Genomic DNA, 27,992 nt, shown 5'->3' with positions numbered 1-27,992 from the left:
TGTTCTACTCTATTCTGTTCTATTCTGTTCTGTTCGTGTGCTTGTGCTTGCTGTCCTTACCTGGCTGTTCTTTCCCAGGAGCCCCTGCTGCCCTGTTTGGCCATTTTCCTTCTTCAGACCCTCACACACATACCCTGCCACGCCCAGTCAGTCGTCATGACAATGCCGTTTTCCACACAGAGTTCTGAGGAATCGCCAGGCACTGACAGGATATACAGAGCGGAAAGGATGGCTAAAACAGACCTACGGACTCCTAACAGTATGCCGGGTTGATTGTACAAGGGGTTTGTAATTAAAGAATATTTCTAATAGTGTGTGTTCTGTGCTCTAATAAAGTGTGTTCTGTTTGGCCCGTTTCTAACCGACAAATATTTTGAATTTCAAAAAACAAAGAAAAACTATTTTTTTCTTTCTTTTTATTTTAAATGTAAAAACGCACATGCACGTATAAAAGAAAACCGGTGGAGCAGATAATTAGGAGTTAGGAAAATCTGAGAATTTTAACTTCATGTATCTAATTGGACAAAGTCATTCATTTACCCAAGGCTCTTCCCAAACACATTGCCAGAAGGTCATTTTTTAATGTTATGTATTTATATTACACACATACCCCTCCACTACCCCACATTTCATTTTGTTAGTGAAATAGACATATATTTTATATATCGAATATATTTTTATATTATCCGCCAGCACCTCCAGGCCAAAACTCACATTTGATCCTCTTTGATATAATAAAGCTGTAAGCCACACACACACACACACACACACACACACACACATACACACACACACACACACACACAAGATGTTTGAAGGAGATGCCAAAAAGGCTCAAACAGCAAGACAATACTGGGGTGCTGTTGATCAGGTACGCAGTCACTACATGCGTGTAACGTAAAAACATAACAACATTTTAAAAACCCATGTAACTTTTAGCAACGTGTTTGGGAAAGTAATTGGTAAATTAATAATGTCTCCCCAACCAACGATAACTGAAATCAAGAACCGAAACCTTTCTTTGGGCTTGTTTATTTCCTCCTCCTAATTTCTTCGGAGTACTTCTCCCTGTCTGAACAGGTCCACGGCGGTCTTGTGAGAAGGCTGCTTGCTCCTGGACCACAGTGCCAGCTGAACTGATAGTGTTGCTCACGTACGACTGTGATGCACCAACACCAGTATCGTCAAATTTGCTTGGACTGATCACTGGGGTGTACACCATTCAAACACAACACATGCAATTATATGTAAAGTATTATTATTATTATTATTATTATTACTATGCTATAGAGCCTCCTAATGTCTTCACTGCCTCAAACTTCACAGGGGAGTGCGGGGGAGCAGTACTACTTAATACTGATGTGTGCGGGGGAGCGGTACTACTTAATACAGATGTGTGCGGGGGAGCGGTACTACTTAATACTGATGTGTGCGGGGGAGCGGTACTACTTAATACTGATGTGTGCGGGGGAGCGGTACTACTTAATACTGATGTGTGCGGGGGAGCGGTACTACTTAATACTGATGTCTTGAAGATCTTATTAAGGGTCCATCTCATGTGCTTGTCCCAGTGTCTCTGTTTTTGTGCCAAGGTTGCTCCATAAGCGTGCAGTCTTATGTCCAATCGCAGTGAGACACCACACTGCCTCTCACGCCTTTCAGGTTTGGCTGTGATCGCATTGCTTTTTTATCAGCTTTGAAGCTTTTTAAAAAAAAATCACGTGGCTTTTAGCATTTGCAAGTTGATCGCCTTAAACAAACACCTTTGTAAACACGAGTTGTGCGAAGAACCGCACCGGTTCCCAGGCATCGCGGTTCGTTTCAAATTCGGGACTTACTGTTCAAAGGTCAAACGGTCAACATGACCGCACAGTGCAGTGTCTCTCGAGGCCAGATGCATCCGTGCAAGATGTATGTACATAACTGTCTCATAGGTGTCTCATTAGAAGACCATGCCTCTGCTACGCCTCGCTCAGAACAAAAAAATAGTCCTCTCACATTCTCAAACAGAAGTTACACGCTGGCGCTCTGTCTACGTGGGACATTTTGGACAATAAGTGTATGATGAGTGATGCAACGGAGGATGTGTGGGTGTGTGTGTGTGTGTGTCCTGCACTTCCCCGCTCCGTGACCCTGCTCTGTGAGCTTACATGGTATATTGCTTCATGGCTGAGTTTGCCATGTTTCCGAGGTACTACAACAGTTGAGTGGGGCAGATCTAGCAAGGCAGATAATCCAAAAACGGCCACGTCAACATTTTTTGACAGCACCATGTTTAAAGGGAACATATGATGTGTGTGTGTGTGTGTGTGTGTGTGTTCGGGTACGTCGGGTGCCTACCTACCCACAAGCTGTAAAGTAAGACGACCCAGTTAATTCTTTTTAATGTTCTGTCTACATTAGAAAACATGAGCTACAATATGGAATATAGATCTGTGGGGCAGATTTAGCAGGGGCTCATAGATCTGTGGGGCAGATTTAGCAGGGGCTCATAGATCTGTGGGGCAGATTTAGCAGGGGCTCATAGATCTGTGGGGCAGATTTAGCAGGGGCAGATCTAGCCGGGGCACATATTTCATAAACTCACAAGGTGGCCTTCTACGACAGTGCCACAAGTCTTGAAGCTCTTAAGACACGTTTTACTGCAAATCTTTGTCTAAAAAAATATTTCCACAAAATATTTCTGTGTTTAATCTTAAAAATGGTCACTTACCTGCACATTATGTCGTATTTACTATACAGAAATCAATAACTTTACACCTAAATCTTTGTGACCATACATTTTCCATTTATAGTCAAACACTAACTACTGCTAAAATGATCAGAACTTCTTACATAACAATGGTTACCAATAGCAACAGTTTAGTAGGCCAGATGATTGGTCTGAGGGCTATATAAAGACAGCTAATTGGCTAATTCATAATCTGCTTTTTTTTTTTAAAGTAATATCTGTGTGTGTACTGAGGGTTTTTCTGATGTAACTTCTCTGACCTTACATTACCTGTTATTTCGTGGGGGGAAGACATTAAAAAAATGGACTTTTTTATTGTACCTGTAGAAGTGTATCCATGTTGCGCAATTCTTGTTTCTTTTTACGGCCTGTGGACGCGGGTTGTTACTGCGCAACCTTCTCTTCTCCTTTTTCTGTTTTGTTTTTTTTCCTCCTTTGATTCAATCTGCACATGTCACCACTTTAAAGAGTTGTGAAATTAACAATTAAATATTGTGAAATGAAAGAGTTCACCATCTGCTTATCTGCTGCATACGACCTATACGCGTTCATACAGGGAAAAATTATTCATCCATAAATCTTAAATCGATAATTCATAAATCATTCAAAGCGCAGACATATTTGTAATGCACATGACAGATCAAAAGTAGAATTAAAAGAATATACAGGACTTACTGTAGACTAGAAGATAAAACTCAGTGTCTAAAAAGATTTTTAAAAAGACTCTTTCAATCATTTCAAAACACCCACGATCTGACAGGACTGGCATCAAGCAACAGGCATTTTCTAAGATGAAACAAGGAGACTTGAGATTCTCTTTATGTGGAATATGATAAAAGATAGTAATAAAGCAAATTTATTACAGATAAATCTATTTCCAATCTATTACTTTGGGTCTAATGTCGCATATTCACATGTAGGTTCCTTTAGTCTAAAGTTTTGTTTTTTCCCATCTTCAAATTCAACAAAGTCACTCTAACCGCTACAGCCTGATGCCACATACACACCCGTCTTGACATGTGTGATGTTTGGTCACATGACCGTGAGTACAAAAACGGAAGGCTTGTAGTGTGTGCTGCAGTCGACCTCGCTGACCCACACGACGAGGAGCAAGGTTTGCAGAACAAGCTATCTATAGCCCACTCTCCCACGCCAGGTGCGTACCGACGATGAACTACAGTAACGCAGCCAGTAAAACAGTTCTGTGCCGCTTTCAATGACATTATTTTTATTTCATTGTGCATGGGATATGTGTGTGCCATTTAGGGATAAGTTTGTGTGCTAACAGATGCAGAGGTTTGAAAAAAATACACGGTCGCTCAGACCTTTAGTTCTAAAGAACAAAACAACTTGACATCTTTTGAAAGTGGCAAGAAGTACATATGGATGCATTTTTTTTTCTGATTTATCTTTAAATTCAGGGTAAACATGAACGACTATAATATTCAAGTTGTAACTGGCGAAATTCTTCAAGCTGGAACCTTCAATAAAATCTACATCAAGTTGATTGGCACGGAGTGTAACAGTGGCCAGCAACGTCTCAAAGCGCCCACGGGCTTCTGGCCCGGATCGGTGAGCGCCTCCTGCTGTTCTCCTTATGTCACATCCTGTAAGAGAGCTGACTTGGAGTTGAGAGTTGAGACTTACAACTAATTGGAAGCAATTACCAATTAATTAAACTTATCTAGTACCATTAAGACTACAAGACTCTTACCGACCTGCTGATAATTTTGTTTTTGTTTTGTTTTGTTTTTGTTGACATTTATTAAATGCTGTAAAGTGAATTCCTTGTTTACATTTGTGTTTAGAACTCTCTCAACATGTACACTGATTTTTACATCAGCTGATTGTAATGTTTAAACTGTTAATGTCTATAACTAAACGAAAGTAAACCGTCACGTCCCAACAGAAGCTCAGCTTCACTGTGTCCTGCACGGCAAATCTCGGCACTCTCCTATTGGTCGAGCTGGAATCTAAGGCACGGATGATTGGTTTGAACGAGTGGTTCTGCGCCGAAGTTATGGTAACCACGCCCAAAGGGGAGGAGCTTCTTTTCCCATGCCACCGCTGGCTGGGCTCCGAAAGGGTGGTGCTCAGGGACTCAGTAGGTTGGTAAACGTGCAGCCTGTTTGTTTCAAGAGTGTTGTATGAACCTCAGACATTTATGCTTCTGTACTTGAACATGTGAGACATAACTACTAATGTGAGAATTAACATATACTTGCATTTAAAAAAATTATATATATATATATTTTTTTACATCGTTTACTTTTATTTGGAACCAGGATATATTTCACTAGATTTTGCTGTTCATGCGCTTTATGTGATCTGTGTAGCTACGTTGCGACACAAGGAGACCAGTCCTGAACTCCTGGCACACAGACAAGAGAGTCTTAAGGCGCGCCGCCAGCTCTTCAAGTGAGTACGGAAAATCTGTATGTGTTTACATTTATCTTTCTGCAGACGCATATCAGAGAAACACAAGAAGCAGGCGACTCGGTAACACTTTGTCGGTAACCTGAGGAACCACCAGACCAGTTAAGCCGTGCAGACATGAGGATCACTGTTATTGTGCGAGTACGATGGTGCATCACTTGAAGCACACGTGTAGATACAGTTAGAACGAATGAAAACGCAATTTTACCAATAAATACACACATTAATGTGCATTGCAAAGTACAAAGCAACAAGAGTTCAGTGTGCTTACTAGAGGAGGGTTAGACGTCCCCTGAATCTGTATCATTAAGAGGTAGATGTCTTTTGCTCAAAATCCCAACACATTCAGTGAGCCTGTGCGTGTGTGTGCATGTGCGTGTGCACGCGTACAGGTGGAGCATATACGCTGATGGCATACCTCACACCGTGCACGCCGAGTTTCCGTGCAACCTGCCGCCCGAGGTCAGGTTCTCCTTCACCAAGGACAAAGAGTTCGTGTTCTCCTCGGCTGTGGCGTGAGTGCGCATGGGGACTTCAGGGTTTCGGGGCGCCACAATTCCACCCTCCCCCGAGGCTGCTGCTTCCTGCTTTCACGCAACATGATGTTTTCTGTTCCCAGTTTTATGAAGATAAACCTGCGCTGCCCTCTCAAGTTCTCGTGGAGCAGCCTCAGTGAGCTGGACACGCTCGTCTGCAGGAAGACAGACATTTTAGGTGAGTTCTGTCCCACTGTTGTTCTCTAGCTCTTATATTCTTATCTAATTTGTCCCTTTTTTTTGGCAGAATACGTGCAGAAGAACTGGAAGAGGGATGAATTCTTTGGGTACCAGTTCCTGAATGGTCTGAACCCCATGATGATCAAGCGTTGCTCCAAACTGCCTGACAACTTCCCTGTCACCAGTGACATGGTGTCTAGCTTTCTGCCAATGGGCAGCACGTTAGAGCAGGAGATGGAGGTAAAAACATTCAACAGTTATGTTTCCACAACACTCTTATATCCACAGGCGCCTTTCAGAGCTTTGAAACTAACCCGAACGTTTTTGTCCTTTGGATCGAATTAATCGGTGTGATTCATCCTCTTGGATTGAATCAGAAGGGAAATGTCTTCCTGTGTGACTATGAGAGACTCCGTGGCCTGGATGGAAACCTGATCTGCAAGAAGCAGCAGTATCTGGCTGCCCCGCTCTGCCTGCTCTTCAGTACTCCACAGGAAACACTGGTGCCCATCGCTATCCAGGTAAGGCAACCCACAGCACACATCGCTGCACATGGCTATCCAGCGTGTAAACACACCCTACCCATATCTAAAAGTCATCCGTGCCGTATGTGAGAATGAGTCCTCCCCCGCACAGCTGTTCCAGGAGGCGGGCCCAGAGAACCCCATCTTCCTTCCCTCGGACTCGGAGCACGACTGGCTGCTGGCGAAGATGTTCGTGCGCAACGCCGAGTTCAACGAACACGAGCTGAACTTCCATCTGCTGCGCACTCACCTGCTGGCCGAGATCTTCACCGTAGCCACCATGCGAGACTTGCCTGCAGCGCATCCGCTGTTCAAGGTGGCACCCCCAACCGACCCCCCTCCCCCGGCCACTTTTGTTCTTCTGTGTTGTTTCGTTCGTCTTCTCGTTGTTCTAAAAGTTCTCGTATGATGACGTCTGGAGTTTATGCATCGCGGTTCGATTCATGTCTGTGAAACGCCGGTGTGCGTAGTTCACATGTAGGGACCTGGGCCCTGAGATGAAGCATCCAGAACAGAACAGGTATTCTTCCATCCTCAGTTTCTCTCAGGACAGATGGAGAATGCAAGCGATGTCGGAAAATGGGTGGCAATCAGACAAACAAATGCTACGCCAAGTCGGTAACCACATATGAACATTAAACACTGATATATAATGATCCGGAGTTTTGGATCATTTCTAGTCCTAAACCACCATCAAGTCTTAACCTTGATTGTTGAACGCATCCCAAGTTGTTAGTACAGATGCAGAGTTGTCCCCTAGCTAGCTATCAGCACGTCAGGTGCAGCTATAGGTGTAGGCGTACCTAACGGCACACGTTATTGCCCTCCGGGCTCCCGGTGATGACGAGTTTGCCCCTGTCTGTCTTCCTTTTCCAGCTTCTGTTACCCCACACTCGGTTCACGCTCCAGATCAACATCATGGCCAGGAAGACGCTGATCTCGTCGTACGGTTATTTTCCAAAGGTACGCAATCTTCGCTTTGAGGACATTTCGGATCAACGATACGCATCGTTATACTTGCGTCTTAATCCAGATATCACAGACATTAGCACAGATATTATTAATAATTGCGGATATAATATCGTCTTAATAGCGCTTTGCAAGAATGCGAAGTCACTTTGCTAAAATGCGGATCCCTCGTTCCTGTACAGTTCACTGCTATAGGCAACGACTCCATGATGGAATTCCTGCAAAGGGCCGTCTTATCCCTGACGTACAGCTCCCTCTGTCTGCCGGATGACATCAAGGAGCGAGGCCTGGAAAAGATTCCCAACTTCTACTACAGGGATGATGGCCTGGAGCTGTGGAAGATCATTTTCAAGTACGGGTTTAAGGAACAAGTCTACATTAGAGCCATGATCCATAAATCTGGAAGTCTGGGACCTACAGTAAAGCCATAATCTGTAAACTTGCTATTGCTCCAGAATGTGCTCACATGCTCATCATTAAAGGATCTTTTTTTCCTAGTTGTTTTTCACAACTTTGAACTGACAGAGAAAAAAAACATCTCCCCCCCCCCCACTAGGTTTGTGAACGGCATACTGTCGTATTACTACACCGACTCTGATGTCCAGACTGACATCGAGCTTCAAGCATGGCTCACCTCCATATTCCAAAGTGGATTCCTGGAAAACCCACACGCTGGTATGATATTCTTCCTAGATTTTTTCCCTCTTTCTCCAAAATTCTCATTCCTGTCTAAAACCTCTCCATCTGTCCATCCACCCATCCCACCATCAGGATTTCCAAAGTCTTTCAGCACCGTGGAGGAGCTGGTGAAGTTTGTCACCATGGTGATCTTCACAGTGTCCGCCCAACACGCCGCAGTGAACAATGGCCAGGTACGGAAATGTTTTTTTTTTTTTTTTTCGCTTTCTTTGCCTAAACGTGATCTTAACGCTGCCGGACCTGACGACGCCTCCGGGCTTTCAGTTCGACTACGGAGGGTGGATGCCCAACTTCCCCAGTTCTCTCCAGCAAGCCCCCCCCAGGCGTAAGGGGCTTGCCACGGAGCACACCGTTTCTGACACCCTGCCCAGCGTCAGCAGCACGGTGAACACGATGGCCATTGTCTACCTGCTGTGTCACGACACCTGTGATCGCGTGAGTCCAGACGCCTCAGGACACGGCAATACATGTCAAATCCTTTGGTGTTGCAGAAAACCTTAGTTCCACCAATCTGGCTAAATATAAATACAGCTCCAGAGGTGAAAAGCCCACTTTTTAAGATATTTCCGCTTTAAGATTTTTTTTTTTTTCAAGGATTATTAGTTTGAAAACTTTTTGTAGGAAAATATTGATCATCATAATATAAAATATTATATATATATTACAAAATATATATCATTGAAAATATTTAACGCAAATATAAATACGGTCCCAAATCATAAATGTTATTTTTACCTGTAACAATGTGGAGAATACATGAATATGAAAGAAGACTTACAAGTAGATTTACAAGATTTTCCAGATACCGTAGTGCACAACTTAGTGCCATGTACCAGGATCCATATGCCTCAGGATATAGTGTTGCATGTAAAATAATACAAAGTTAAAGTTTGGGAGACACTTAAGTTCACTTTAAACTCTTACGTCTACATGTGCACCTACGTGATCATTTGTTGATCCTTGTCCTGCCAGTAATTTTGGAGAAATTGTAAGACTTCCCTGATAAAACACAAACTTAATGCTGTCAGGGTTCAAAGTACGCATCAGGCACGTCTTGCAGCAGTACACGGGGAAATATGAGCACTCGTTAGCAATCGCAAAATGAAATCTGAAAAGTACTGTGTTGTGCATTTTCAGTATGCCCTTGGGAATTACCCCGAGGTCCATTTCAGCGAGGAGATACCCCAGAAGCAGATCCAGCAGTTCCAGACGGATCTCCTTCAGATTGAGAAGAAAATAGAGACCAGGAACAAGACACTGGAGCTTCCATACACGTACATGAGTCCTCAGAACATGAATAATAGCATCACCATTTAGCCTGGGGTTCTTATCTCCTCCTTTGGCCGCGGGCATTCACGAACACAAACAGAAGAAACCCTTTTCGAGGTCTAGAATACACAGAATACAATCTAAGCCGGTCTGATTCTGCGGTTTGTTAATTCACCATTTGTGTTGTTAGACAACAATAAATTCAAGCAACTGCAAAGTGTGTTTTGTTTTTATTAAACACAAAATAATTGACAAGATGAGTAAACCCCCCCCCACACACACACACAACAGAAGCTCAGCACTTAAAACATCTGGAACGTAAAAGTGGTTGCTATGGAAAGCCGGCACATTGGTTCGCTGCTCAGAGCACACGTTTCCCACCTGATGGACCAGGGTTGGAGACCCAGGTGAGTTGCTTCTGAAGGCCCTTACATTCAGGTTTGAAGACCCAGGTGTGTTGCTTCTGAAGACCCTTATATTCAGGCTTGGACACCCAGGTGTGGTTGCCTGGTGTGGTCCCCATATGTCAATAATTACACCAATGTAAAAGAAAGACAGACATCGCTCACGGAAATGAATCCTGCAGTGAAATGATTTTTAATGTATAATCCACACTGACCAATCGTTTAACCCAAAGACAGAAAGGACCTCCGTGACTGGCCGAAGGACGGCTACGTTAAACTGGACATGGCAGCTACTGGTCCGCAGCTCGGGTTAAATCGACCTTGGTCACGCGTGTGCTGGTGCCATCCTTTCCTCTCAGCCCAGCCAGGTAGATCAGAGGGCGGGGGACGTTACTTTGGCCCTCTCTTTTCGTCTGGGTCCCCGTGTCTTTGGGGGGATACGTCTGGGTGCTGTTGGCCCTCCTCATGTGGCTCAGGTCCGTCTGCATCGAACGGGTCACTTTCCTGCGTAGGTTCGCCTGGGAGAAGGGCGCGACCCAACAACAGTTCCTGGCTTACACCCTCTGGTTCTGAAGCCGTTCTTCCCTAGATTGCTAAATGGCTACAACAGCGACCGTTTTGAATTCTAAATAAAAAAAAGATCTCTAAAGCTTTTGGCACACACAGACATAAATACATATAATAAATCAGAAGAAGGTTCCAGGTGAGTAACTGCAGTGTACTGCAGTAAAAGATGTAGAAATATTTTACATTATAGTGAAGTACACAGAGTTTCCAGGGAACCGAGATGTTTCTGGACCTCTGGAGACGGTATGTACGTCACTGTAGTCTTTCCCGCCATTTTTACGTGTGCGCTACAGATAAGAGCAGGTCACCAGTCTGATGGCCTGCCTGCGTAGCTCCCACTCGTTCCACTCGTACGACTTCACCACGTTGCACTCCAGGAGGTGCGTGTCCGTCTGCGTGCTACTGTCGCTTCTGGAGATGGGCTTCACCAGCAGAGTCTCGCCGGACTGCATCTGAACACACACACACGCACCGGTCACTACGGCTACGCCCCGATGCCGTCGTGACGCGCTGCGCCCTGGGTTATTGGGGTCACCTGAGCGTACGTCGAGACACTTGAAAAGTGCCGGTGCATTCGGAGGAGCTGGATCAACTCGGGAGATCTCGTCACCTGCTCGGCCACCAGCTCCACGCACTCGTCGGCTGCCGAGGCGAACTGGAGGGCGGCCTGTTTGGAAGAGAAGCAGTAGAACTTCTCCTTGTGTTTTAGGACGCCGATACGGGGGTTACCTAAAGCGAGCAGGAACACACAACCTCAGAAACATGCAGGCTAGGGTTGGGGGGGTCTCCCTCCCTCTGTTATAGCCCTCAGAAACACACGACTAGTGGGTGACCGGGGGGCAGGGGGCGACCTCTGTAATGGAGACCACGCGTCAGTGTATGAACCTGGCAGCAGCGTGCCGTCTCTTGCTATGAGTGCGTGTCCGCACATGCCCCTGTACTGCAGGGGGAGCTTGTCGAAGTTCGCCGTGGTCTCGGGCAGAAGCCACTCGCAGGACTTCATCTCGTCCGGATCGACCCGCTCCCCTGACAGGCAGGCAGGCAGACAGACAGACAGACAGAGAGACAAAAGAGAAATGATTCAAGACTTGAAATAAGGCAGGTCTCATGATGGAGCGTTTTTCTTATCCACCTCAGGCTGTAAAGCCTGAGACGAACACTAGGGGGTCACTGTTCAGTACTCCCGAACTGCTCCGCACGTGCAAAAAGAATTTTCCGTGAATTCCTACATCCGCGTGCCCACCCCCACCCCGAGCTGGCCTGGTCATACCTGCGCTCTCCTCAGCTCGTTCCAGATCCGTTTTGACCACGACCCCCTGCAGAAGCCGCTCGAGCTCGCTGGGCTGGGCTGATAGGAAAGGCCTCAGGCTCGAAGCCAGGCCACTGAGCATGCTCAGTAGCAGCAGCTCTTCCTGTAGCTCCGCCCACAGATTGGCCAGCACCGTGAAATGAGGCTGACGGAAAGGATTGCAGAGGCGGATATGATTTTGATAAACGGACTTGAAGTGCAACCGTACCGCATAGACGCCACTTAACAAACACAGTCATAACTGCACCAGTAAGGTCTGGCAGTACACGTTGCGCATAATGCACTCAAATATCGAGTTTCCGTTTGCATTTTCTCTTCCTTTTTTCAGCGACGCAAGGCGGCAGACGTCGGGAGAGGAAACGCGGAACTCACGAACACTTGGGAGGTTGGCACGGCAGACTTGGAGTGGACGGTGGTCTTCAGCAGCCTCATCCTCGCCGCGAGCGCTGTCTGTAAAGCCTCCACCTGAGTCGCGCACAGGGTGACGTCAGCCTGACGGGGTGCACAGAGACCAAGCCGCTTAGGAATCGGTCAAACGCGACCTCCGACCCCCGTCAAGGCGCCGGGGCCTGAGTACCCGCAGCATCTACTGGTGCATTTATGGCACAAAACACCTCGTTTCTCCTCTGTGTGCGGCTTAGATTATCACAGCAGTTAAAAGGTACTTGACTTGTAATCGGAAGGTTGCTGGTTCAAACCCCCCACTGCCAAGCTGCCACTGTTGAGCACTGTTGCTCAAGTGGAACTCAGTAATAATTGTAAGTTGCTTTGGATAAAAGCGTCAGCTAAATTCATATTCTGTGTTGAGCTGAGTAATAGATTTATTTTCCACTACCAGTAGGAGTTTGAGGAAGGCTTCATGTTGCCGCACGTTGTACAGAGCCTCTCTGAGCAGGTCGGGGCGAACCGCGCGGTCGGCGTCGGGTCCGGACAGGCTCTCCAGCAGGGCGGTGTACTGCCAGGCTAACTGCTGGGTCCCTTTCAGCTCTGCCTCTATGTCTCTGCTGATGGTGGGCAGAGCGTCGTTCAGCACGCCAGGCACTGCAGGGGTTAACAGGGTGAGATTGGCTGATAAAATGTTTCTCTCAAGTAAAGAATGTGTATTGCATTTCCCTGGTCATGCGCCTTAAGCTCTCCAGTGAATGATCAGGCTTATTGGGTGTGTCTGAGCTGGTGTGCTATGCCGCACCAAACGGGGCAGCTCGGTGAGGTTTTGTCCAGCAGGGGGTGCTAGTGAGCAACTGCGGTTTTGCGCAAGTTCATGCCAGGGAAAGGCATCATTTATTTCATAATAACAACGGCAAACTTTCACTCTGCCCTTCCACACACACACGGGGTCACTCACGGTCGTCTATGTCCTGTCCCCCGTGTTCGCCGTCCTTGTTGAAGAGACGGATTCCGGTGACGACGGCGCTGAGTTTGTTTAGCTGCTGCTCTTTGTTCTGTTTTGGCAGAGACATGAAGGAGGCCAAGTCTGACTGTGGGAACACACTCTGCAGCGCAGCTACACACACACACACACACACACACACACACACACACATGAAGGAGGCCAAGTCTGACTGTGGGAACACACTCTGCAGCGCAGCTACACACACACACACACACACACACACACACACACACACACACACACACACACACACACATGAAGGAGGCCAAGTCTGACTGTGGGAATACACTCTGCAGTGCAGCTACACACACACACACACACACACACACACACACACACACACATATACACTCAGACAAAAAACACACACATGCAAACACACATAAAACGCACAGAGAATATGCATGCATGCACACACACATGCACAACATGCACGCACACGCGCACACACACACACACACACACACACACACACACACACACACACACACACACACAACATGCACGCACACACAACACGCAGATACAAACACACATTTTTTTTGCTAAGTCATTTTACTACTATCATGTTTAGCCTTTTGTTGGTTACTTTGCTGGCTCTATAACTTTAGCCAAAGAAAAAAGACTAACAAATTAAGAACATAAGAACAGATTAAGAACATAAGAGTCTGTGTTTCTGGAAAAATCTGACTCTCCAACAGGCCATTAGGAGACTGTATTCCTCTAACAACAAACTGTCCCAGTAATATAACAACAATGAGACCATGTTCAAATAATTCCCATAATATAAAACAATATTACAGAACAGGTACACACGCATTGTTTCAAGAAGCGTTCGGTTAGATTTAGGCATGCAGCCCCCTGCCCGGAGTGCAGAAGGGCTCTACTGCACAACCCTGCGTGCTCACCCGTGGCCTCCCGGACGTTACGGATGTTGGAGGCGGCTCCGACGCCGGAGTGCAGCAGGACGTAACCGACCACTTTTCGGTAGAGCTCCACCAGGTCCTCGCGGGTCTTGGCTCTGCTGTCCGTGACCTCGCGGCAGGCGGTCTGCAGACGCGTCTTCCGCGCCCTCTGGTGTTCCTCCGCGAACTCGCCTGCCCACGCGACGGACCACAACGGAAACTGGTGAGCGGGCGACTGAAAATGCACCTTTGAATTCGGGTTTAAGCGTGTGTATTTGGGGATTTGGAAAGCGTGTTTTAAGTGGAGGGGTTTGTCTGTGATTTTCCTGCTGGACATTTTCAAAGGCAGATCAGTGGTGACGGTGCTTGGCTCGGCGTCAGATGGTTGCGCGCGCGGCGCTCAGTCCCACTTACGTCGCGTGGTGTAATTCATGTCAAAGTAAATCTGCATTTTGATGGTGTCCAGTGCAGGGCTGCTCTGGTCCAGTAGCCTGTCTACACACAGCTGAGAGCAGAAGAACAAAACACACACACACACACACACACACACACACACACACACACACACACACACACACACACACACACATACACACACACAACACACACACACACACACACACACACACACACACACACACACACACACAATCAGGGCTCCTCTTGGTCTATAGCTGAGAGCAGAAGAGCAAGTTTTTTTCCCCATTGGAGCAGCTACGTGAATACGACCACTCATAAATATAAGATAAAATTCCGAGGCAAATCCGATTAAATCAATAGAAGAATGGATGAGTTCTTGCACGATGCAAAATGTTTCATGTTTTAAACTGAATGCGATTTAATGCGATTTAACCTGTGATAGTCGAACACTGACAAGGCAAATATGATCGCGTTATCCCCACCGCAGATCAAATACCTCGATGAGTTTCTGGATATCTTGCTTGGTAAGTGTCCTGTCGACGTTAAAATGATTCCTGGGGTCCAATACGACACATTTCACCTGAAAAAAGAAGGAAAGAAGCGGTAACCAAAACGTGGACGGAGAACAATGACCGTGTATCAAAAATAAAGTGAATTAAAAATCCATCAGCGTATCGGTAGCGACTTCACGCACGGACCAGCGGCGACTCTTGGGTGACCGATTTCATAAAGCGGAAAAATAAAATGATTTTTATAAAATAGTCTAATTGTCAAAAACGGACAAGAAAACATCTTTCACACCTGTTATTTCCACACTTAAACCCGATGCTTTGGCAAAATTGTACCTGATACATAAATGTAAATGCCAAGCTACCTTGAATTGAAAAAAAAAGTTAATTGAGAGAGAGAGAGAGAGAGAGAGAGAGAGAGAGAGAGAGAGAGAGAGACAGAGAGAGAGAGAGAGTGAGAGAGAGAGAGAGAGAGAGAGAGAGACAGAGACAGAGAGAGAGACAGAGAGAGAGAGAGTGAGTGAGAGAGAGAGAGAGAGACAGAGACAGAGAGAGAGACAGAGAGAGAGAGAGAGAGAGAGTGAGTGAGAGAGAGAGAGACAGAGAGAGAGAGAGAGAGACAGAGAGAGAGAGAGAGAGAGAGAGAGAGAGAGAGTGAGAGACAGAGAGAGAGTGAGTGAGAGAGAGAGAGAGAGACAGAGAGAGAGAGAGAAAGAGAGAGACAGTGAGAGAGAGAGAGAGACAGAGACAGAGAGAGAGACAGAGAGAGAGAGAGAGTGAGTGAGAGAGAGAGAGAGAGAGAGACAGAGAGACAGTGAGAGAGAGACAGTGAGAGAGAGAGAGAGAGACAGAGACAGAGAGAGAGAGAGAGAGAGAGAGAGAGAGTGAGTGAGAGAGAGAGAGAGAGAGAGACAGAGAGAGAGAGAGACAGAGAGAGAGAGAGAGAGAGACAGAGAGTGAGTGAGAGAGAGAGACAGAGAGAGAGAGAGAGAGTGAGTGAGAGAGAGAGACAGAGAGAGAGAGAGAGAGAGAGAGAGAGAGAGAGAGTGAGAGAGAGAGACAGAGAGAGAGAGAGAGAGAGAGAGAGAGAGAGAGTGAGTGAGAGAGAGAGACAGAGAGAGAGAGAGAGAGAGAGAGAGAGAGAGAGTGAGTGAGAGAGAGAGACAGAGAGAGAGAGAGAGAGAGAGAGAGAGAGAGAGAGAGTGAGTGAGAGAGAGAGACAGAGAGAGAGAGAGAGAGAGAGAGAGAGAGAGTGAGTGAGAGAGAGAGACAGAGAGAGAGAGAGAGAGAGAGAGAGTGAGTGAGAGAGAGAGACAGAGAGAGTGAGAAGCTCTCACCATGAACGCAGCGAGCGTTTCCGACACCGACTGTCCTTTACTCGCACACTGCTGCGCGATCTCACGTATTATAGTTTTAATGACGCTTTCAGCTTGAACTCGAGACATGTCGCGGTTATCGTGATGTCTGCGAGTGAAACCTTGGTAGTATAAATCAGTTTAAAACCAGTATAAACCAGTTTAAACCAGTTAAACTACAGTTTAAAATGCCTCGCTACCGTTGGTCGCAAGTCACGGGGTTGCCATGGAGAGGCAGAAACAAGGCGATCTGCGGCAGTTCTCAACGCGACCACAAGAGGGAGCCAAATTCTTACACAAAAATATTTCATTTTTATTTCTGTTTCGAGTATCGTGAATACATGAGCCACTCAAAGTGAGATGGTCAAGATTTGTCAGTAATATTCATTTTATATTGCCTTCATTTACGTCTGGCCTATAAGTAGTTATACATGAAGAGTTATACATACATACATATATATATATATATATATATATATATATATATATATATATATATATATATATATATATATATATATATATATATATATATATATGGTCAAGATTTGTCAGTAATATTCATACATACATATACATATATACATATACATATATATATATAATATATATATATATATATGGTCAAGATTTGTCAGTAATATTCATACATACATATACATATATACATATACATATATATATATATATATATATATATGGTCAAGATTTGTCAGTAATATTCATTTTATATTGCCTTCATTTACGTCTGGCCTATAAGTAGTTATACATGAAGAGACAGGCAAAGAGTTCTTAACACACACACACACACACACACACACACACACACACACACACACACACACACACACACACACACACACACACACATATATACACATATATAGATAGATAGATAGATAGATAGATAGATAGATAGATAGATAGATAGATAGTTAGTTCAAGTATATATACACATATATACACATATATATAAGTCTTCATTTAATAAAAACAGCTAGAAAGACACCAGTTATGCTCAGTTCTAAAATTATGCGTCATTCAGTGATCAGACAAATCCTTCAGAAACAGTCAGTGACCATCAGAAGTAGGAGCAAGGAGTCGTGTGATTCGCAGACCCCAGTCTACGCTCTAGAGACCCCCGGTCCTCCTGCGCTCACTCAAGGCTGCTCTGGATCTGTAGTCCCCAAACCTCCTCCATCTCAGCGAAGACGTCATCCTCTCGGCTCTCCTCGGAACACTGCCGGACCACCACGCTGGTCAAGACGGGGCTCTCCTCCCCCGCGCCGGAGGCGTCGAGATCCTCCAAGCCCAACGGGCAGACCTGAGGGATTTTCAGCACCCCGGTTTGGGGGTTCCAGTCTAATTTTAGCCCTCCTTCCTCCTCCTCCTCCTCCTCCTCTGTCCCTTCACACTTCTCCCCTCCTCCTTCTCCCGCTCTGCTCTGCAAAATGGAAAGATCGACCCCGCGCACCGAGGGATCCTCCGCCCTCCCGTCTGCCTGTTCGTCCTGCTGCAGCAGGGTGCCAATGACCAGCCCGTAACTGTCGTCTGGGAAACTGCCGTCGCACCAAGGACCGGAGTCGCCGTTCGAGGCGGTCTCGGTCGCGTCCTCTGTCTCGCCCCCCGATGCCTGGGTCGCGTTCTGTGATGCGTAGGGACCTCCACGGGCCTCCCCCGTCACGCTGACCGCCGGCGCCGGCGTGGCCGCGGGGAGCGGACGGGCCTTCACCGGCAGCAGGTGCTCCGTTTCCAGGAACCCCAGCGTGGGATCCCCTGCGCCCAGGCTGGCGGTGACCAGGCGCAGGCTGATGATCAGTGGCTTCTCCGGCTGGAACGTCTGTCGTGTCTCCCCGACGTGAACCAGGTCCTGCCAACAGGAACGGGAGGGAACGTCAGAAATGCTCAAGAGCCAAAGCCGGAATTCCTGCGATTCCGGCAGACACCGACCCAAACAGCCATTCCAGGTGCTCGGGAGAACCTGAACTCTAGAGCGGGGTGTGTTTAATCTGGGCTGAAACTATTTGAGGGCGTGGCTTGTCTTTCCAAAGACCATAAACTGATCTGGGACAAGTTCCCTCTGTGTGTTTCTCTGCCACTATTGACATGTGTAAGTGAAAAACTGGTCCTGGATCAGACATTTGAAAGATGGGGCGTTCGTCTGTGGGTGTAGCCCTACCGAGGCCGATTACAGTTTTGCTCACAAAACACGACGTATGCTGTGACATCGTTGGTCCCTGTCCGGAAAGCATCTCGGACCTGGCGGACCGGGATCGTGGAAGAACGCCGAAGACAAATGTGGGTAGGATGAGATTTCGGGGGGGAGAAAACCCCCTTTTGCATGGAGGCTGCTTATCTACAAGAGGGCAGGCTGTGTGGCGTGAGGCTCACCGTGCTCCGGGGGGGCTTCTCGGGTGGGCTGTGGATGTAGTAATAAACACACCCCCCGGCCACAGCCAGCACAAACAGGCAGATGGTGGCAGGGACGAGACCTCCCAGTATAACCACCAGCATGTGAGTGGTGAACGGATCTGGGGAAGAGAACAGCGCAGTTAGAGTGTGTGTGGGTGTGTGTGTGTGGTTATTTGTGTGTGTGTGTGTGTGTGTGGTTATTTGTGTGTGTGTGTGTGTGTGTGTTTGTGGTTATTTGTGTGTGTGTGTGTTTGTGGTTATTTGTGTGTGTGTGTGTTTGTGGTTATTTGTGTGTGTGTGTGTTTGTGGTTATTTGTGTGTGTGTTTGTGGTTATTTGTGTGTGTGTGTTTGTGGTTATTTGTGTGTGTGTGTTTGTGGTTATTTGTGTGTGTGTGTTTGTGGTTATTTGTGTGTGTGTGTATGTGTGTGTGTGTGTGTGTGTGTGTGTGGTTATTTGTTTGCGTGTGTATGTGTGTGTGTATGTGTGTGTGTGTGTGTGTGTGTGTGTGTGTGTGTGTGTGTGTGTGTGTGTGTGTGTGTGTGTGTATGGTATATCGTACGCTCATTATCATCACTCATGGAACGGGGAGGCAGAGTCACTCATTCTCTTACTTTCTCATTTCAATCTCACCCAAACCTGCCACGCCGCTTCACAAAACCACAAATATGCCGGAGGGGAGGGAAAGAAAACCTTCTGTACCAGATCATAACGTTCCCGGAACTCAAAGCAACCGCGCGTGGTGCTCCGGTTCTAAATCTTAGCGAAAGAGAACGTAAAAGCGTTTGGGAGGTTCTCTCCCATCCGGTCGGGCGGTTTGCTCAGGGGCTGGGGTGGGGGGCCTCACCTCTGGGCGTGTGGACGCAGGCCGGGAGGGTCGGCTGGCTGTCCAGGTGGCGGGACAGAGAGTGCGTCTCCGCCGTCACGCAGACGCCCGTGTCGAAGTCCAGCGGCCCCAGGGTCAGGGAGCCGTTAGTCAGGAGGAAGAAGTGCTGAAAGAAAACAGTTCAGATGAGGAAGAGGGTCTGGTGAGCGCAGCGGGTTCCCAGTTAACAAAACGCCAAGGAAGTGACGATGAACACAAGGTTACTTCCTCAAAATCTGGAAAGTGTTCCAGACTAAAGGAAGTCAATAACGATGGATAACCTTTTTACAGTAGATAAATTAAACGCTTAGTGTAAAATTGCAGTCTTTTACAAAAAGTAATTCAAGTTATTATGTAAGTATTCATTCATTCATTTCCTTTATTTACAAATGCAGGAGACTAGCATAAATTGCAGTCTTTTTTTCACCCCATTGCCTGCTACATGTTGCCATGGCACCGAACACCACTTAGTAGTATTATTACTGTCACACCCAGATTTGTTTTTCCATTTCGAAATCAGAAGTGCTGATCTATCGTCAGGTTCCTCCCGCATTTTATTTGTTCCGTTCCCTAAAAACTGACCCTGGATCTGCACCTCGGCCCCGAGAAACATCATGCGAGCACCACCCGCGCCAGCTTTGTTAAATAACCCGAGAGAGGTGGCTAGCGTGACCCATGCTGTCGGTCTCTCTCTCTCTCTCCCTCTCTCTCTCCCTCCCTCCCTCCCTCCCTCCCTCTTTGTCTTTTTGAGTATCCGTAACCAGACACGCACCCTGTGCTTGCTCCTGTTGTTGTAGACGGACACGTTGTAGACCATGTGAGGGAAGACGGACCAGAGAGACTGACGTCCCCTCGTCCTCCCGCTCCTCCATCTGTACGGACCCTTGAGCAGCACCCGCAGGTAGTTTTCTCGCAGGGTTACCTCCATTTGAGGGGGGCCCAAGACCGCTGTGGAGGTGAGAAAAGCAAGAAAAAGGTGTGATCGCGCCCTTAAGAGGAATAAGTAGCACATACCACAGAGCGTAACACTGAATGAGACACACCACAGAGCGTAACACTGAATGAGACACACCACAGAGCGTAACACTGAATGAGACACACCACAGAGCGTAACACTGAATGAGACACACCACAGAGCGTAACACTGAATGAGACAATATTGGTCAACGTTTAGGTCATTTATGTCCGACAAAATAGAAAAAAAACTTTCCTGATTACATAATTAATATGATTAATGATTTACAGTAAATGTAGTGGTGTTAAATAAATCCTCTTACTGTAAAAATGACTGTTGTTTTAACATGAAATAGTAAGAATTGGAACGGCCTTAAAATCATGAACTGATTAAACAACAAGTTATCCCAACATTAATCTGTTTTTAGTTTGGTAACATTCAATAAACTAAAAAGTTTAAGACTCATGTATATATAATAAGAAATCATTTTTCTGACACTGTAATTCTAGGGGGTTGAATGTGGTTAACTTAAACTCCTGGTTTTACACCTCTGGTGGGTTTATTGATCTCAAGGGTCAAATTGCCTCCTGTAAATCTCCTGGCAACTGATGGTCAAGGTTCACGGCTGTGCTATAGCAAATGGTGTTTCATTTGTTTCCTTGAGTGATCACATGTTCATCTAGTCAGGAAAACTGTGCAAATAGAGCAATCATTGTAAAGTGTCCTTAATCCTGTCTAGATAAAGACACACCTTGGAGGAAAATAACTAATTGTTATTATTATCCTGCAGTACAAATGCAAAATGACAGACTTGTTGGAGACTGGGGTGAGACAATGTTGAGCCTGGGGTGAGACAGGGGTGAGACTGGGGTGAGATTGGGGTAGCTGACACCATGCACACAGAAAAAACTGGACACATGTAAAGTACAGCTAAAAGACAATTGTACTTAATGAAGTGACTCATCCACCCATCCATCCATCCATCCATCCACCCATCCATCCATCCTCAAACTGAACTCACTCTCAGACATGGGCCGGAACCTGCCATCGGTCTCAGTCCAGTCCGAGGAGCCGTTGGGCCCGCTGACCCTCACTCTGCCGTAGTAGGCCTCCTCCATGTCGTGGGTCTGCTCCGTCAGGTCACACTCCATCTGGGTGATATCGGTGCACTGCTCAACTGCATTCCAGACCACCTGCACGCTGCTGCCCACCTCCACTGCGTCTCCGTAGCTACGGCAACCACGCGGAAGGTCGAAAAAAGATACACAGCAAGGCACCAAAGATACACCACGTATCTGGCATACTTACTAAACGTATGTAGTCTAACAGAACCCACAGAACCCATTTATTAGACCCTCCATGAATTAAAGCCTTTTAAAAAAAAAGCTGAGCTCACTCTTCCAGCTGTAGCCCTCTAACGAACATACGTGCACCATGGCTTTGTCAAAAATGGCACCCCAAGCATTTTAATCCCCATGCCTTTGTAATCCTTGCCCACGCTCGCTTCTTCTCAGTTTGACTCGTCTGACTGGGGTTCTGTTGTACGAAAAATCCCTCTCTAGCGGTGTGGGAAAAACCCTCCCTGGAATGAAGCGCACGGGGGGCTTGGACCACGGACCGGGGCTCCGTGTCGAGCTCCTCGTGGGCTCTGGGGCCGTCACACTCACAGGGCATACTCGACGGTGTAGGTGGTGCTCTTGGATAGAGACCCCTGTGCTCGGGTCCAGCGCAGTCTGTTCCAGAGGTTCACAGAGTGAAAATGGACATCGCGTGGTCCCGCCACCACGGAACCTTCGGCCCACGCTGTAGGGGGTACAGACAGCCAGCAAAATAAAAGTCACTTAATTAAAAAATACATGGAGTTTCATGTAACACATTATTACTACTACTACTATTATTATTATTATTATTAAGACATTTCAAGTTACATGATAAAACCAGCAACAGAGCACTTTATGATTTACTTGTGTGTGTGTGTGTGTGTGTGTGTGTGTGTATAAATAAATAAATATATATATATATATATATATATATACACACACACACACACACACACACACAATCATCCCTTAGTTAATAATGGCCCAAGCAAATTCAATCAGAAACTTAAGGAAACGTTACATTATTACTTTCGTTTTAATTCGGGTACGTTTAAACGACTTCGAACCGATCGTCACAAAATGCTCGTATTACGGTAAAGGATTTCTGCTTTCATTCAGGGGAAGGATTTGAAAGAAGGACAGTGAAAAGTCGATATCTGAGAATCAGACGACACGTTTTTCGGAACACCGATTTGTCCAGACCGCGACCCGATGATCTTACGTCGGTTTCTTGCGTTTCTCCGGCTAAACGCTGTGCGAGGCAGTGAGAAATAAAACCGCAGTGATCTTAATTTCATTATGGATTTGATACGACATAAGAAAATAATGAGCTCTTTGGAATATTGGTTTTGTGGTCGAATTTGCGCAGGTGTATGTGTGTGTGTGTGTGTGTGTGTGTGTGTCTGAGAGAGAGAGTGAGAACACAGTTTTCACAGAACAGAACAGTTTTCACCATCGTCTTGTAAACACCTCTGGCGTGTGCTGGGATAATTAATCGATCATGTTACTCGTTTGCAAAACGTGGCGCGTTTGTTTGAACCCCGGCCAAACAACCTACAGTTTAGCACACGCATGAGATGTAACTTTAAAGGCGATGCAGAAATGAAATGTGATTCAAGCGTGTATGCAAAAACCTACTATGATACTATGATTATATACACCGACCTGTAGGTGGTTGCAGAGCCAGCCAGAGAGCTGTCACCAAGAGGTTAGATATCATCGCTGGAGTGAAGGTCAGAAATCGGCGACATCCTGCCGTGCTGTCAGTCGATTCTCTCCGTGCTCCCGAAAAGAGAAAACGATAACCTTCTCGGTATATGGCGTTCACTTTCAGGAACGGAGAGGCTGTGGGGAGACGCGCTTTCTCTGGTGCCGCGTCAAAGGCGCACATCCGAAAGGCGCAATAGCTGCTTTACGCGTGGGCAGGCGCAAGGAGGAGCTTCTTTGCCTGAGACTTCAAAACGGGGAACCGTAGGGTTTTTTTTTCTTTTTTTAAAAAGAAATGAAGGTTTCACAACGTCAAGAGACGCTTGCACCTAAAAGAATTTTCCGTCCGCAAATTATGTCTGGTCCTGTAACGGATACACAAATGTCATTTGGAAACGGCTAAGGAAAGATTTGCGTCGCTGTAAAGAGTAGATTGTATGTCCTATAGAATAAGACAGAGAATACGAGGCACAAAAACTGTACGGATAAATAACGAAATATCAAAACCTTAGTGTTGCTTTAACGCACTATGCGGCACTTAGATGGAGGTAATGTGTAGTGGAAAAATGTGAATAAATACGTGGGATTGTGCAAGCATGCGGAGGTACAGGACTGCTGGGATGAGCAGGAATGCGGAGGGACAGGAATACTGGGATGCGTCGTACATCCTTGTTCTCTGTTTGGGGTCATGATTCACAGGACACGTCACAGAAAAATGAACAGCATGTGAAGCATGCACGTAAACATCCTGTCCCTCACCCCTTCATGCCCATTATTTTCCCTCTCAGAAAGCCGTGTTTCCACTTCACCGCTGCAAACAAGCAGCACGGTTATAGTGATCTTCGTCCTCAGTCATTCCCCACTGTACTTAATGTATTTGCACTGTAATGGTTTCTGATTCTGTCCCCAGCTGAAAGAGCCTTTGTTTCCCACGCTTTCGACGGTCCGTTAATTCTTTACAAATATTTAACCACGCTGCTTCCTCAAACTCGGACTTTTAAAGCCCACTCTGTCACGGTGACGAAGGAGCGTTTTTTCCCTTTCCCCAGAGGTTATCTTAAAAATGAACAAAAGAGAAGGCCTTTCCTGATAAGAGTAGCAAAAGCTCAGTTCAGCGTCAACATTTATTATCCTATGTGTGTCCAGACACAAAGTACGTATAAAACGGCTTAAACAGGTGATCCATGTCAAAAATCTCAGACTGTGAGGTAGCCGGTCGTAACACAACAATGGCTATCTTTGAACAAAAATAATTCGATTTTGTCTTTGTTGACATACAGGGACAACTTTTATATTTTCTGTTGGAAGTCATTCCAATTAAAAAGCTTTTACTGCGGTATGATGTGAAGTGTCAATTTTATCAAGGAACCGATAAACCCATCAGACTGATTGATTTTTATTGTATTCGTATACAGCCTTCGCTACGTAACGCTCAGCTAATGAATACAGCAAAAAAAAAAGCCCAACATCAGCCATTTTTACTGGTGTCTATTACAGAGTCTCAGAGTTAGAAGCTTGGCGATGAAGGTTCAGGACTCTGTATCGATCTTTAAATTCTCGGTGCTGGTTTGTCCGCACGGAGTATCTCTATGTCTGTTACTCGGCGTCAGGTGCCCAGTCTACCAACGCAGGAGCGAGAAGGAGAGAGAGAGAGAGCAAGCGAGCAGGGATGAGGTATCAGCTCAGAGCATGCTATCACCTCCTGAACTTTGTGCCTGCATTCAGTGGCACAAAGCGCAGAAAACAAAACCCCAGAAGTACTTAACATAAGCCTTGGGTGTACATCTATTAAACATAATAACTGAATCAGACACAGTCAAAAGACACATAAGACGAAACTGTGGGTCTCTGGTCTCTCAAGTTACAATATTATATGATCTATCTGCTACCTCGACACAGCATTGTGCTGGCCAACATAAAAATATGATATGATCATGGAATGTGAAAATATTCAAAACAACAAACTGATAACAAATTGAACTGGCGTTACCACAGTGACCACACCGTCTAGCTTTAGCCCTACATATAGGCCACGACTTATAGCGCTCTGAATGGGAGTTTATTTTGGACAACTGTATCAGACACCCAAATTGTGTATTTTCTTTACCTTTAAGTTGAAATTACTTAAGCAACATTCTCCAAAACAGAGATCTCAGCGGTACCTTCCCCAAATCACAGTGCCCTGCTTCAGTATATTGTTAATTAGGAGACATTAGATGGCTCGGTTGGATGAGATGGATAAGAATGAATGATAACTATCGACAATTTTAAACTAATAATGCGTGATGCATGCTTATATGAGGGGGTTAAAGAACATTTGAGCAGGCTATACCTTTCTAAAACAGGACAGACGACACCCACGCTTGAGAAACTAACGACTTCAAAGGAAACTTGTGAATGCGGAAACATACTCAATACTTGTGATGACATTAAAAAAACCATACAAAAGCACCAGCTCTGTCTGTCTTTGTTGTGTGTGTGTGTGTGTGTGTGTGTGTGTGTGTGTGTGTGTGTGTGTGAGAGAGAGAGAGAGAGAGAGAGGGAGAGAGAGGGAGAGAGAGCGAGAGAGAGAGAGAAAGAGAGAGAGCGAGAGAGAGAGAGAGCGAGAGAGAGAGAGCGGGCGAGAGAGAGAGAGAGAGAGGGAGAGAGAGAGAGAGAGAGAGAGAGAGAGAGCGAGAGAGAGAGGGAGAGAGAGAGAGAGAAAGAACCTACCCATAAAACAAAATCCATTCAAATTCACACAGCAAATATATAAAAGAAAAATCCAACAATTATACAAAGCTCAAATCACAGATCTCTTGTTTTCATAAACCTTTAGCTATTAGGTGGAATTTGAATCGACGCGACCTGCAGACAAACCGTATAATACGGTAGACTGTATACATATAAAGTCTACGCATAACACACACAGGTAGAAAAAACACGCAGAAGGAGGGAAATATTGAAATGAATTGTTTTGGTTAAATTAATAAGTGACGTTTTAAATATTGACTTATCAGTGGGTTCCTCATCCTAAAAACTCAGATGCACTTTGCTTGCACAGCTGATAAAGGCCCTCTGTCTGAAACATCCTGTTTCTGTCTGTCTGTCTGTCTGTCTGTCTCTCTCTCTCTCTCTCTCTCTCTCTCACTAAAACATTCTGCACTCCGGACGGTCTCTTTTCCTTCAAACTTTGGTTCTTTACCAGACATTGCGGGGCTTGACGGTCCAGTGTAGGATCTGCACTCTTCTGGCCGGAGATCTCGGATGTTGTTCTGAAGTCGTTCTGCCGGTTTGGGGGGTTAGTGTTTTAGTGCTCCAGTTACCACGGGAACCACAGCTGCCTTCACCTTCCACATCTTTCCCAGCTCTTCTGTCAGCCCCGGGTGTTTCTGGAACTTTCCGTGTTCCTTGTTCACGTTGTTGGTGTCACTCGGGTTTGCTACAGCTGTCACAACGGCCCTTTTCTGATGCTTATCCACTGTCTGGTTGGTTAGCTGTTGCCATCTTATCTGGAAGTCCCACAGGATCGTAGCTCGGTCATTCCCAACACCTTCAGAGGTGTGTCCCACTTTGACCTTTGAACTTCCAGCACAGATGTTTCTGTACACCATATCAGCCACTTGGTTATGGAGTTCCCTGTACGCTCTGCCTGCTATCAGCCACATCCACTACCTGCCTGTGATACATACCATATAGGGGTTCTTCCTTCCATGATGGCTCCTGTTCCTCCTCGGGTTCCTGCTCGCTGAGGTTCTCACTAAGCGCTCCGTCCCTCGGGGCCGTCATCCCGGTGTACTCCTGGACTGTGGTTGTTTCATCCTGGATAGTGGCTCTGATGCTGGTCCCCTCCTCCCCCTTAGCGTTCAGTCTCAGAGTGCTGGATTTGGGATGAATTGTGAGAAGTTTCCTTGTCTTGATGCCAACAGGGTTTCTGATAACTGCCCGGATCTTGTTTTTCCCATTCAGCCGACTTCTCAGAAATGTCTCGGTCTTTGTACGGATTTGTCTGTAGCTGCTTTCCTTGTGGCCTCTTCCTGATTCCCATTTCCTTGTGGGATTCCGAGGTCTTTGGAGCTGCCCTCAACATCTGTTCAAGTTCAAGTTCAAGTTTGGTCATGTACACAGTCATACACGGTATAACTCACAGTGAAATGGTTTAAGTGCTCTGTCCAAACTGAGGAAAGAAACAGGGGTGCATAAAGAAATATATATATACAAAAATAGAAAAAATATATAACAATGTATGTACAGTATATGTATAATATGTCTATATACACAATGTACAATGTATATATGGATATATATGTATGTATACAAAGTACAATTCCAGTTTACAAATTTACAGATTTACAGTCACGTGGTGGTGGTGGTTCCCACAGTTTATCAGTTGCCCTGATTCAGGGCCCGAATGGCCTGTGGGAAGAAGCTCCTCTTGAGTCTCTCTGTCTTGGTCTTCAGGGAGCGAAAGCGCTTCCCTGACCTCAACAGAGAAGAGCCTGTTGTTGGGATGGGTGGGGTCCTTCACAATCCTCCTGACCTTGGTCTGGCACCGCTTGTAATAGATGCTCTGCAGGTCAGGAAGTTCCCTATGAGTGATGCACTCTGCTGAACGTACCACCCTCTGAAGTGCTTGTCTGTCATGCTTGGTGCTGTTCCCAAACCAGACTGTGATGTTCCCCATGAGGATGCTCTCGATAGTGCAGGTGTAGAAGTTCCGCAGTACCTTGGAGGGCAGTCTGAAGTCTCTTAGGCGTCTGAGGTGGTAA

General features: G+C 46.1%; 3 protein-coding genes across 5 annotated transcripts; 1 reads left to right on the top strand and 2 right to left on the bottom strand.

Annotated features, from left to right (window-relative positions):
• Nucleotides 1-3,808: 3,808 nt before the first annotated feature.
• Nucleotides 3,809-9,561, top strand: LOC113590746 (hydroperoxide isomerase ALOXE3-like). Its single transcript, XM_027031046.2, has 15 exons — nt 3,809-3,887; nt 4,153-4,303; nt 4,641-4,839; nt 5,068-5,149; nt 5,560-5,682; nt 5,787-5,881; nt 5,951-6,123; nt 6,261-6,404; nt 6,520-6,723; nt 7,284-7,370; nt 7,559-7,728; nt 7,933-8,051; nt 8,148-8,248; nt 8,340-8,510; nt 9,213-9,561. The coding sequence occupies exons 2-15, from the start codon at nt 4,160-4,162 to the stop codon at nt 9,390-9,392; spliced, it is 1,992 nt and encodes a 663-aa protein (XP_026886847.2). The 5' UTR covers nt 3,809-3,887; nt 4,153-4,159; the 3' UTR covers nt 9,393-9,561.
• A 39-nt stretch (nt 9,562-9,600) lies between these two features.
• cfap206 (cilia and flagella associated protein 206) lies at nt 9,601-16,431 on the bottom strand. Of its 2 annotated transcripts, none has more exons than XM_027031037.2 (12): nt 16,189-16,431; nt 14,839-14,922; nt 14,337-14,427; nt 13,926-14,114; nt 12,970-13,128; nt 12,460-12,665; nt 11,997-12,116; nt 11,586-11,769; nt 11,201-11,341; nt 10,851-11,044; nt 10,624-10,767; nt 9,601-10,266 (listed from the first exon to the last, which is right to left on the bottom strand). In XM_027031037.2, the coding sequence occupies exons 1-12, from the start codon at nt 16,294-16,296 to the stop codon at nt 10,039-10,041; spliced, it is 1,848 nt and encodes a 615-aa protein (XP_026886838.2). In that variant the 5' UTR covers nt 16,297-16,431; the 3' UTR covers nt 9,601-10,038. The 2 variants fall into 2 exon arrangements, with proteins under 2 accessions (XP_026886838.2, XP_035385265.1); XM_035529372.1 differs by lacking the exon at nt 16,189-16,431 and adding an exon at nt 15,144-15,232.
• A 699-nt stretch (nt 16,432-17,130) lies between these two features.
• Nucleotides 17,131-27,215, bottom strand: il20ra (interleukin 20 receptor, alpha). Of its 2 annotated transcripts, XM_035528765.1 has the most exons (8): nt 26,916-27,215; nt 23,203-23,319; nt 22,105-22,240; nt 21,459-21,667; nt 20,255-20,430; nt 19,465-19,609; nt 18,598-18,737; nt 17,131-18,076 (listed from the first exon to the last, which is right to left on the bottom strand). In XM_035528765.1, the coding sequence occupies exons 1-8, from the start codon at nt 27,010-27,012 to the stop codon at nt 17,363-17,365; spliced, it is 1,734 nt and encodes a 577-aa protein (XP_035384658.1). In that variant the 5' UTR covers nt 27,013-27,215; the 3' UTR covers nt 17,131-17,362. The 2 variants fall into 2 exon arrangements, with proteins under 2 accessions (XP_035384658.1, XP_035384657.1); XM_035528764.1 differs by lacking the exon at nt 26,916-27,215 and having other exon boundaries at nt 23,203-25,682.
• Nucleotides 27,216-27,992: the final 777 nt, after the last annotated feature.

This window comes from Electrophorus electricus, chromosome 8, assembly GCF_013358815.1.
Source record: "Electrophorus electricus isolate fEleEle1 chromosome 8, fEleEle1.pri, whole genome shotgun sequence".
NCBI classification, from domain to species: Eukaryota; Metazoa; Chordata; class Actinopteri; order Gymnotiformes; family Gymnotidae; genus Electrophorus; species Electrophorus electricus.
Note: the sequence above shows the minus strand (reverse complement) of the source record. Positions and strands in the feature narration are given on the sequence as shown.